At 39.3% G+C, this 12,386-nt stretch overlaps 1 protein-coding gene across 17 annotated transcripts in view; it reads left to right on the top strand.

The window, feature by feature from the left end:
• Nucleotides 1–3,585, top strand: part of Cyrib (CYFIP related Rac1 interactor B) — a 135,657-nt gene extending 132,072 nt beyond the window's left edge. For all 17 annotated transcript variants that reach the window (XM_046464656.2, XM_058585734.1, XM_058585731.1 and 14 more), the window contains one exon: nucleotides 2,841–3,585. In XM_046464656.2, coding sequence (XP_046320612.1) covers nucleotides 2,841–2,904 — 64 coding nt within the window. In that variant the 3' untranslated portion in view covers nucleotides 2,905–3,585. The remainder of the gene's footprint in view (nucleotides 1–2,840) is intronic.
• The last annotated feature ends 8,801 nt before the right edge of the window (nucleotides 3,586–12,386 follow it).

Raw genomic sequence — 12,386 nt, 5'->3', positions numbered from 1 at the left:
TTAGAAAATAGAATTTTGTGATAAGGAAAATTCTTGAACTCTTTGGTTCTTAGTGTATTCTGTATGTTGTTTCTTTTTCACCTGGGAAGTTATGTAAGCTTAGTCATTATACTTGGACGCTTTGTAGTAGTGGTTATGGTTAGTACCATTTCATAGCAACATAAATTGATAGTGAAATTTCATAAAAAATGTACAAGAGTATTTTTTGCAGCTCACTTAGATAGGGGTGGGTATCAATATTGACAGTATCTCCATTATATGAGCTCAAAATTACCCTGAGTTCTGAAGAACCAGAGATTGTACAGTTAGTAAATGTTGGAACCTGTTTTCAAATTCAGGATTTCATTCTTGATATTCCAAATACTTTATGCTGTCCCATTAAGTCTTGGGTTTATCATGTGTTGAACTTTAGTATGATCACTTTAACAATTGCGAAAAATGCAGATTCCCAAGTCACCACCTTCAGAAATCTCTTTCATTAGGTCTGAATTGGACTCAGGCACTTCATTTTAAACAAACACCCTGGCTGATATTTTGAGAAACATTGCTTAAACTAACTTGACCCAGCCTACAATATGCTGCACTCAGCAAATGAGATAATGTTAAGGAAGTATTTTAGAACCCCAAAAATATATTATGCAAGTGTTATTTAGAGCCCTATAAACTAGAATTTTCCTTTAAAGAATTAATGACCAGAAGATTTTAAATGGAAGTATAATTGCATCTGTGTCCATGTGTATATTTTGAGGGCTGTTCTGCAGTAATTATATAGTATCTACAGCTTGCCGTATTCCTATTTAGAGAAAGTAACAGGTCATGTGTACATTTTACCTGTGGAGAAATGGAAGCAAATATCTTAGTCATGAGAGGTTGAGTAGCAGATGAGTGGCTTATTAAATTTAAGAGTAAAAGTAAATAATAGTTGTTTCTTCAGAAGAAAAGTCATACACACTTGTAAAAGGACTTTGTTTTTATGCACAAAGGGAAAGAACAACAGACTCTTCATAACGTTATTTTCACATACATTTGTTATTATTGGCTTTTTCTTAATAAAATAGTGATGTAGTATGTCTCTGGACTGACTCTGTCCAGGGACAGCTGAGAATGGCTAGAAGCCAGGGTCACATCTACAGAAGAGAGATTTGTGTTATGGTAGATAGAGGAAAACACTCGAGTTCTTTAAGTGTCACAACATGGGGTTGGGGTTGTAGCTCAGTGGTAGAGCCCTTGCCTAGCATGTGTGAGGCCCTGGGTTCACCCCTTGGCACCACATAAAAATTAAATAAAGTTATTGTGTCCATCTAGAACCAAAAAAAAAAAAAATTTTTTTTTTTTAAAGTCACAATGTATTGCATAGAAATATTTCTAATGCTTCTGCAATAGATTTACTGTGTACATTGCTTGTTTTTTTCCAACATAGGAGAAATAGAAAAAAAAACAGAAGAGTTGAATATCAGAACTTTGTTTACTGACATCAGGAGGATCATGTGTAGCTTTATATACTTTATCTGCATACATGGAATAGAAGGGCTAAGTCTTTGCCATATATGAAATTATGAAATTACTACCCATTTAATATAAATATTCCTCTATAGGTTTTTCTTGCTAGCTTGGCAACCTACCTTTTCTTTCTACCACAAATATTGATAGAACCTCTGTTATGTACCAGTTACTCTGGTGTTTATTCTATAAAAAAAGAACAGGTTAGGAGTCATTTCTCAGTGACATCATAAAGAATACTTAATGTTAGATATTTATTAAGCATGTGTCTGTCTCTTTGCCTCTCCAAAGATCTCTGTGAGTAAAGTATTCAAAAATTAATACTTTAATTTTTTAATTTATTTGAAATAAACCTCACAGTTGACTTTAAATTCCTTTAACAGAGAAGGATCATCTTTGTGAACTTGCTTAAAATGATCTAATCCTTAAAAAGATTATATATGAAATGCTTTTAAACCAAATTAATTTGTATGAATTATCTCCAAAATATAACTCATATTGCATATCTGTCTTCATTGTCACTAATCCAATCAAGCCTTGGGCATCTGTCTTGATCCTAAGTAGCAGGAATCCTTAGGATTCCTGTGGTGAATCTTCATTCACCATTTAGTTGGGGGATTCTTAGTTTGGATTTGCATGCTCAAGTGGAATGTATCTGCCTGGAAATAAGGTACTTAAAGAGAATTGAGACATTTTTAGGGATGTGAGCTATAGTCTTTGAGCTATTTTAGTACAGAATAGAACAGAACTGTAAGGGACCAGAGAGGAAGTAAGTAGTTCAGGCTTTCTGGGCCACATGGTTTCTGTCACAGCTATTCAGCTCTGCCATTGTGGCAATAAAGTAACCAGAGATAATAACATAAATTAATCAACTCAGTATATTCCAGTACAAGTTTTTTATGTTAACACTGAAATTTTAATTTCAGTATTAACATCAAATATTACTATTCTTTTGATCTGCTTCTCCACCCCTAGCCATCCAGAGTATAAAAAAATATAAATATGCTTGGCTCACAGGTCATTCACAAATAGGTAGTGGATTAGACTTGGGCCCTAATTTACCAGCCATTATAATAGAACCATTAACTTTCCTCTGAGAGAAAGGTTGCCAGTTGTGTACTTGTGAGTTGAACCAATCATTTCAGCAAGGTAGTTGTAATTAAGTGAAACATCGATTGGCTGTTCTGTTAGGTGGTGAACAACCAAAACTGGGTAGCTGCAATGAGAATGCCTAAATAATCTTGTGAGAGATGTACCTGACCAATTGCTCATTTTGTTGTAATCATAGAACTGGATGTGGATTTTGTTTAGTTCCCTAATTGATCAAGGTTTTCTTTTAGGTACACAACAAAACATTTGAATGATGAGACTACCTCCAAGCAAATTAAATCCATGCTGCAATAACTGTTCTGGAGTAAGCACCTGCTGTAGACAGAAGACAGTATTCTGCAATGACTGAGAATGCAGTTTTTTAGTGATTGCAATTACTATCTCATTTATTCTTGCTTTTATTTCTTTCCTCGGTTCCTCTTCCCTCTTTTTTAATCATGTTCTTGTTCTTAAGACTTCTTTTCTGTGCCAAAATCAGTAAAGTTATACTCTGAGGGGACGTTGTCCTTTCAAACAGGCCATCTAAGGCAGCTAATTATGCATTGCATTGGGTTCTCTACTGAGAAAAATTCTGTGACTTGAACTAAATATTTTTAAATGTGGATTTTTTTTTTGAAAACTAATATTTAATATTGCTTCTCCTGCATGGCAAAACTGCCTACTCTGCTATTTAAAAAACTTCAATGACTTTATTTTCTACTGCCGCTTTTTTCATGTGCAGCCAAAATGAAAATGTTTAAATTAACTGTGTTGTAAAAATGGTACCCAACACAAAACTTTTTTTAAATTAGTTAAGACTTTTGTTTAAAGTTTTAAGTTTGCATTTTGACTTTTTTTAAAGGATGTATGTTGTGTGTTTAACCTTTATTAACTAACGTTAAAAACTGTGATGTGTGCGTAGATATTACGTATGCATGTTCATGTTTAAAGGATGGCTGTTGATGATAAAATAAAAATCAGCTTTCATTTTTCTAAGTGTGGTTTGGTTTACTGATGTTTTGTTTTTAGACTGGTGAAGTTTTCCCCATGTATAGTTTTATGGAATGCATATATACATTGCATAATTTTTCCTTCTGTTAGGGTATAGACAATTGGGTCTCTAGTATTGTCTATGTACATCATTTTAATCGCTTTTAAAACTGCTATGTATATAAGCCCAGGATCTTGTCATTAACTTGCCTTCTCTTCTTGATTTATTCTTCATGGACATAGTGATAGAAGGAAATGCACGCTTGCTTGATTCTCGGTTTCAGGAGTGCAAGGGCAGCATCATGAAGCATGGGGTGTGGAAGGAAGAGTGGCCCTTAACACTGGGAGAAGAGTGAATAGAAGAGGGACTTCCCAGGAGGAAATTAAAGGCCATGATCTCAGTGGTGGTAGAAAACTAACATGTTTTTTAGTTTAAGGGTCATAAAACCTAAATCATGCAATCTGAATCTCTTGGTTGGGAGAAGCTGCTTGAAGGTTGTCTAATCTAATGTGGCAGTAGTGTAATGAAGAGTATCTGAGGTATGTAATACAGTTAAAATGGGTAACCATGGAAGAACATCACTGCAGTTCCCACAAAACCTTCTGGATTCATCCACCAGATCATGGCACACACAGCCCTTCCTGACCAAATTCCTGCTGACTTATCTGGCCTCCTGCCCGATACTCTCCCACTTCACACCCAGTTCTGCAGCCGCACTCACCTCCTTGCTGTTCACAGATCACTCCACATACGTCCATAATTCTGATCTGTCTGGAACCTGAACCTGGTTTCCTCTTTCTCTTCCTTTTGTATCTGACCAATACCAACTCTCTTTCAAGGATCAGTGTATGTTACCTCCTTCATGAAACTTTTTGGATAATATTGGCATCTTTCTAGGCATCTTCTAAGAATATTGTAATGGGTTGAATAGTAACACCGCCCCCCCAATACATCTCTCTGGAATCTATAAATATTACTCCATTTGGAAAAAGGGTATTTGCAAATGAAAATAAGAACTTAGAGATGACATCATCTTGGATTAATATTGGCCCCAAATCCAATGACAAGTTCTTAGAAGAGAAAAGAACGGGAAACACACACAAAGCAGAAGCTAGCCATGGAAGGATGGAGGCAGAGGTGAGCAGTGTATCTACAAACCAAGGAACTCAAGAATTGCTGGAGCCACAGAAACTAGGAGAGTCGTGAACAGGGTCTCCCTGAGAGCCTCCAGAAGGTTCCGACCTTGCTGATGTTTTGATTTCAGACTTCTGATCTCTAAGACTGTAAAGCCACCCAGTATATGGTAATTTGTTACTATTGCCTAAGAACTTAATACAAGTATCTCATAGAACACCTCTGAAATATAACTGTACTTTGGGGTGTCTTTTCTGATACTAGGAGAAGCATAATGTCTGGAGAGAAGAGCCACGTCTTAATTGTCCTTCAGTGACCCAAAGAAGGAACTTGCACAGTACCCAAATTTGAATAGGTGCCAAGAGAATGCTTGAATAGCGTGAATGGATACAAATAAATAATGATTGAAATAGAGGTAGTGATACTGCTGTGGTCTGTTTGGTAATATAGTTCACAATCTGCATGTGGAAGAATAAGTGGGAAAAATCCCTTAACTAGCCCTGGGGTCAGCAAAAACTGGTCTGTGGGCCTGTTCACCCACCATCCATTTTTGTATAGCCTGTGAACTGAGAATGGCTTTAAAAAAAGGTTGGAAAAGAGAATAACAAATGGTTTTTTAAAAGGTTGAAAAAATATTTTGTAGCATGATAAAAGTATATGAAATTCAAATTCCAGTGTTCACAAATAAAATTTTATTGAAACATTGCCTCACTTTTTGTTCATATATTATTTTTGGCTACTTTAGCATTATAGCAGTAGAATTGAATTGTTGTGGTCCTCAGACAAAAACATTTACTATTCCTCTACGGAATTTGCTCATCCCTCCCCTAGTTACCAGAGCAGGTTATTTGAAGACCTCAAGTACTAGGAGCATGGTGCTTCTGTGAGATAAAAGGAGTCATCCCTGCTGCCAGATGGTTTCAGCTTCGGGTCTAATATTGCTGTTCAGATAGCCTAAAGATAGCAAGTAGGAATCTTCTCACCTGTCACATCTCATCTCTAGCATCTGCCATTTGAATGGATAATCATGGGGCTGGGCACAGACTCATCAGGAAAGAGGGCCAGGATTAGTTGGCAGGGTCTGCCCTGCCTTTTGGGGAGAGGTGTAGCCCCATTCTGATGTAGGTAAATGTTATCACTCTTTAGCTGGCCGCCTCTTACCTCATAGGCAAGCCCTCATGCCTCTCTCCTCACCATAGTGAAGTAAGGCATTGCATCATTTACCAGCTCTACTTACGATTATTCATTGTCCCATTTCTGCATCCCTCAATGTGAATCAGTGACATGTAACTGGTCATTTTCTCACTTTAAAAGATTTGGATTAAAAAGTGTTCTTGACTAGCCAGGTATGTGTTGTATACCTGTAATCCCAGTGATTTGAGAGGCAGGGGGATCCCAAGTTCAAGGGCATTCTGGGTGACTTAAACAAGATCCTGTCTCAAAAGTGGGGGGATGGGGATATAGTTCAGTAGTAGAGTTCCCTGAGTTCAATCTGCAACACTGAATTTAAAAAATAAAAGATATTTGGGGCTAATAAAAGATTGTTTTTACATATTATACTTGTCCTAAGAACAATTGGCATTTGTGCTCAAATTTAGGTCTTTTGAATTAGTATGCCCTTCCAGCTCTGTTTGAGGTTGCAGTAATGGCAATTCCAGAAATTCTTATTAAGTAATCCCTTACAGAACATACTTTAAAATCTTTAGAATAAGATAGACCATGGAAGATATAATGGGAATGTCTATGTTAAATCAGGAGACCCCAGTCCTGTCACTTCTTAGGTGCTCTGTTTTCCTCACCAATAAAATGAGAACTGAAACAAATGATCTCTAATATTGATTTCCATGTCACACACAACACCTGTCTTTTCTCTGCTGTCTGAAAAGGTGAAAGTACTTTAGCCAGTGTCTGGCCTCCCTGGCTTGGATTAAATCTCATGTCCTTATTGATAAAATGAAATAATTCTAACATCTTCCTCTCACATCAGGTATGGTGGTGCACACCTGTAATCCCAGTAACTCTGCTGAGGCAGGCAGGATTGCAAGTTCAAGGCCAGCCTTAGTAATTTATTACCCAGGCCCTAGACAACTTAGTAAGACCTTGTCTCAAAAAAATGGGTTGGGGATGTGGCTCAGTGTTTAAGTGCTCTTGGGTTCAATCTCAGTACCAAAAACAAAACAAAACCTTCCTCTCTAGGGTGTATATATGCATTCCATAAAACTATACATGGGGAAAACTTCACCAGCCTAAAAACAAAACATAAGTAAACCAAACCACACTTAGAAAAATGAAAGCTGATTTTTATTTTATCATCAACAGCCAAACTTTAAACATGAACATGCATACGTAATATCTACGCACACATCACAGTTTTTAAGTTAGTTAATAAAGGTTAAACACACAACATACATCCTTTAAAAAAAGTCAAAATGCAAACTTAAAACTTTAAACAAAAGTCTTAACTAATTTAAAAAAAGTTTTGTGTTGGGTACCATTTGTACAACACAGTTAATTTAAACATGTAATAAATGCTCGGTGTTAGTACTGACTGTGGTCTATTTCAGATATCGTGTTCATGAACATGCATTGTTCTTCATTTATCCACAGTAACCAACATACTAGTTATAACTATTTAGTTAATGCTAGGTAATTCTGCACATTTTTTTTCAAGTACTGAGGATTGAACCCATAGTCTCATACTAGGCAAGCTGTATGGTAATTGAGTATGGTAATTGAGCTACATCCCCAGTCCATTTTAAGACAGTCTTGCTACATTGCCCAAGCCAGCCTCAAACTTGTGATCCTTCTGCCTCAGCATTCCAAATAGCTTGAATTACAGGAGTGCATCACCAATCCTAGCAATGCTGCACAATTTAATCCTTCAGAAAGATACTGTAACTACCAACAAAAATTTACTGTGTGATAACAAGTTTTCTAAATGGGCAGGAGATTACCTGCATATTTGCAATTTGTTTCTTGTAGTGTTGGGAATGAACTCAAGGCCTTGTGCTTGCTAGGCAATCACTCTACCATTGAACTATACTATATATCTACATATATATAGTATATATATATATATATCTGTGTATATATATATATCTGTATATATATATATATATATATATATATACACAGATATATCTATATATCTGTACTGCTATTGTAAACATCAAGCTCTAATATATGATATGTTGCCTTAGCACATTCACAAGCAGTTTTTCTGTCAATAAGTATTTAGTAAATAAGAGGCACACATAATTTGTATCCTAGGACAATAATGATGGGTAAGAAGCACCAGTTTTCGGGTACGCAGAGAGGACATTTGGGATCAAGGAAGCCATATGTTCTCTAGTATCCAGTCTGAATATTAACACAAAATACCAGATCTTTTCCTCTCTCTCTTGTTTTGAAGGGAGGTAAAGTAGGTAGGTAGGCAGTTGTTAAACAAAATAGCAGGATCTATCCATATTCTTTCTCTTTCTCTCTCTCTCTCTCTCTCTCTCTCTCTCTCTCTCTCTCTCTCTCTCTCTCTCGTTGTTTTGGAAAACTCTCAAAGACTAATCTGTGGTATAATGGAAATAAGTTAGATAGGCCTGGGTCATCCAGCTAAATTCTATGGCCTTGGCGGCTCCTTAAAGTTGCTGAAGTCTCAACTTCATCTCCTGTAAAACAGAAAATAGTGGTTGTGAGGAATACGTGAGATTTGGCACCTGCTGTGGAACGTTTGGTTTCATCATTTTCTGAAGCTGACACATCAGGTTTTCACACCTGAAACTTTACCTGTAAGCATGCAGGTGAGTCCACTTTTATATTTTAAGGTGCATAAAGCAGTTTGTTCATATCTTATTGATGTTAACCCTCCCTGGGAAGATCTTGAGACCTTTGGGTATAATGCTTCCATCTATTCTTCCTGAATGCCCCCGTGCCCTCCCTGGGGGGAGTAGTGCTATATGGTCAATTTGCTTGGTGAAGTGGAATCCTAGGGCACATTCAGGCTGAGAATGTTCTGTCTTCCTGGCAGTCTCCTTTACTATGTTCCTTACACTTGGAATTAGCGGAGTGATGGTGTGATTTTTGTTTAATGCCTGCCCCCTCTCCCACTTCAGATGTCAGCTCTGTAAGAATAGGACCTGTTCCCTGCACAGCTGTGTTCCCAGTGCCTTGACATCATAAATCACTAGATTATATGGTGGAAGACACTAAGTGCTATTGAAAATTCTAGGTAGGCTAGGAGTGCTGGGCAAGAGAGTTTGCAATTTCCCAGGGTGGATGAGGGAGGGTAGGTCTCATTAAGGAGCATTACTTAGGCTTAAAGAAGAATGACTTTAGGACACTGGCCAGGAAATGGATGAATCTGAAGACTATCATCCTAAGTGAAATAAGCCAGTCCCAAGAAGTCAAATGTCAAATGTTTTAATATGTGGAAGCTAACCCACAATAAGGGGGGAAGAGGGGAAGAATAGTTTTCAGTAGATGAGAAAGAGGAATGAAGGGAAGGAAGCAGGGATAGGAAAAGGAAAGCAGTGGGATGAATCCATAATAATTTTCCTATATACATATATGAATACACCATAGTGAATCCCACTATCATGTCCATCCACAAGAATGGGGTCCTAATTAGAATAAGTTATATTCCAAGTTTGCAATTACATCAGAATTAATTCTAATCATATATAACTAAAGAGAACCAATTAAAAAAAAAAACATGCAAGTCAAGCTAGGAAGGAAGGCAGGCAATTGTTAGTGAGAATCTGGAAGGAGTCCCACAGCCCAGAACAGGTGCAGAGGCCTTGGCACAGGAGGGGCTGGAGCAGAGCCCAAAGGGAGGAAGATGCAGGCAGGGGTCATGGGTCAGATCATGGGAAGCCTATGGCCCCTGGGAAATTTGGGCTGTTCTTGAGACATTGGAGAGCTCAGAGACAAGGAGTGACATGATCTGATGTAATTAAAACACTTCATTCCAACTGCCCTGCCAAGAACAGACAGGCTCAGGGAGACCAGTTAAACAATTGCTATGATGGAGGCTAGGAATTTTGGCAGGTGGTTGCAATAATGTGGCAAGTTGATGGTTCTATCTTCAAATTACATCCTGAAGTGCCCACAGGATGATGTATGAGAGCGGGGTCCGGAGTGACGCTAGATGGTTGGAGATGGGACATTGGGGTGGAGCAGACTGTGGGGTGGGGGGCTACTTCTAGGTTCCACAGTAGTGTCCTTTTCTGCGGGCTGAGGGTTTTGCCCACAGAGGCTTTGGCTGGTCTGGTCTGGGAACGGACATTTCTCTAGGGGCTTTGAGGAGCTGGGAAGAGTGAGAGGTGTGAAGGACAGACAATGACGCAGCCAAATATAGAGGGACACACCTCTGTACCCCTTTCTGCCCTTAACTGACTCTGTGACTTCCCTGGATCCCATCTTCTCTATCCATAAAAAAAAACCCCTACAGTCCCAACTCTTACCTACCTTTGCTGAGGTGACACCATCTTCTCTTTGGGGAGGTCCAGGAAGCTGTTCAGGAGTGGCATCTACGCACTGAGCAGTGAATTCTATATTGAAGCCTCAGTGGCTGGCTGCCAAGCAGCCCCTCTATGTCACCTCCTCTGCCAACCCCAAGCTAGTACCTCCTGGAGAGAGCAGGCCTTCCTGCTGAAAGGTAACCTCCTCTGAGCACAGTTCAGGTGGGCTCTCCGGGAGGCTCTACCGAGATGAGGGGACACATCTTCACTGAAGAGCTGCTTGTTCTGTAACATGCTCTTCAAGTGGCACAAACATGAGGAAGCAAACTCAGAGAAGTAAGAAACCTCAGATCACCTGCTACTGATAGGGCCAAGTTCACCTCATATCCATTGGCTTCAGAACCTTGCATGATTTTTCTCCAACTTAGATGAAAGGAAACTTACTTTCCATAATGAACTTGACTTTATAAATCCATTGTTGGTTCACATGAAAATCACTGGTAATTTCAGGCAAAGGTTACTTTTGAAAAAAGTCAAACTTTCTTCAAATATTCATCATGTGCACTGGGACGACCTTTATCAGTATGTCACCACAGTGAAGAGACTTTCATTGCTACTGTTCATTCTCTCCCGTGCAAAAGGACAGATTCTTGCTGGGAAAGAAGACAGGTCAGTCTGAATGGTGAAGGTCAAAGGGCAGGTTGAATGACAAAGTGGGGTGAGGGGCTGGCCAGAGGTCGTGTTGAGGAGTGACCAGTGGAACTGGAGGTCTGCTGGAAGTGAGGAGGTGACGGGGATTGGGACTTTAGTTTAGATCACATGCAGGAGTTCTAGTGTCTTTGAGACATGTGAGTAGACATTGAATTTCTTTTAAATTACTTGTGGCTGCCTCACTATACTTCTTAATTAGAACAAGGGGCACTTCTGATCCCATAAGAGCAATGTGCAAAGAGAGACTTGGGTTGGATTGATGGATTGGACCACTTGAACAATGTGAGTGAAGAATATCCATATTCTTGCTTCCCCACAGAGAGGAGCCCAAGCTAGCACTATTTAGGCTGAGGAGACTCTGAAGGTACAAAGTGTGACACGGTGCCTCTTTTCCCTCTCCAGGAATTGTTACAAGGTCTGCAAGGATTTCCTTGCCTGAAGCTCAGTTTTCATGTTACCAGGCATAATTCACTAGCATGTACACAATATGTCACATTTTTAGCAAGTTTACATACATCTATCTCCAAATTTTTATGCAGGTAGTTCATGTATATGCATAGGACTGAAAGGATTAACACCCAAATGTTGATACCAATTTTATCTGGGGTATGGGACTAGGGCTGGTAGTATGGCTCAGCAGTAGAGCTCTTGCCTAGTATGCCCAAGTCCCGGTTTGATCCCCAGCACTACATAAAATAGAGAAAAGAACTTCAAATGTTTATGTTTTCTTTTTTTCCTTTCATTTCTTTTTTTTTTCTTTTTTACAATGAGCATTGTTTTAATCCTAAGTTTTATCATTAGAAGAGAACATGTAAGATGATATTGCTCAGAGTGAGCCATACCAGGTGATCTCTCTGTCTCATGAACTCTGTCTTAATGAGTTCTACTTTTGTCTGGTGTGCTCTGCTTGGAAGAGGATAAGAGCAGGATGTTGGGATTGAGCAGGATGTTGGGATTGAGCCCTGGTCTGGTGGCCTGCCATGCCCTTGGGCTCTTCCTGCTCGGTGTCCATGCCCCCAACATACACATAAACACACAGCCTTGTTGGGGAAACCCCCTGTGAGAAGAAATCCTGTCCTAGGGAGAAGCTGGGAGTGACCCAGCAAGCCCAGGCAGAAGGAAGACAACAGAAAAAGCCCTGGTCTCTGGGGGCAAGGCCCAGCCTCTGGTCCTATGCTGAGGACTCCTCTCTCAGCTCAGCACTTCCCCCACCACCCTGCACTCTGTGGAATCCCTGAAGGGTACAGTTGGGTGAAACCTGAGTTCAGTCCATCTCTCTCATCTTACAGATGGGAAAATAGGCCAAAAGAATGCTTCAGGAAGGTGAAGTTAAGGGTAGCTTGTCTAAGTCTCTGGTTACCCTAGAGAGCAGCTTCCCTCAGAAAGAGTGATATTGTTGTGAATATCAACATCACACAACAGCCAGCAGCCAGGAGCTCTTCCAAGCTTTTACGTATAATTTAAAATATCCTCTCTACATGATTTGCTAGTGATGGTTACCATCCTTA

The sequence above is a fragment of the Marmota monax genome, unplaced genomic scaffold, assembly GCF_021218885.2.
Source record: "Marmota monax isolate L192 unplaced genomic scaffold, Marmota_monax_Labrador192_F-V1.1 WCK01_AAM20220418_F8-fsc00003, whole genome shotgun sequence".
Lineage (NCBI taxonomy): Eukaryota > Metazoa > Chordata > Mammalia > Rodentia > Sciuridae > Marmota > Marmota monax.
Note: the sequence above shows the minus strand (reverse complement) of the source record. Positions and strands in the feature narration are given on the sequence as shown.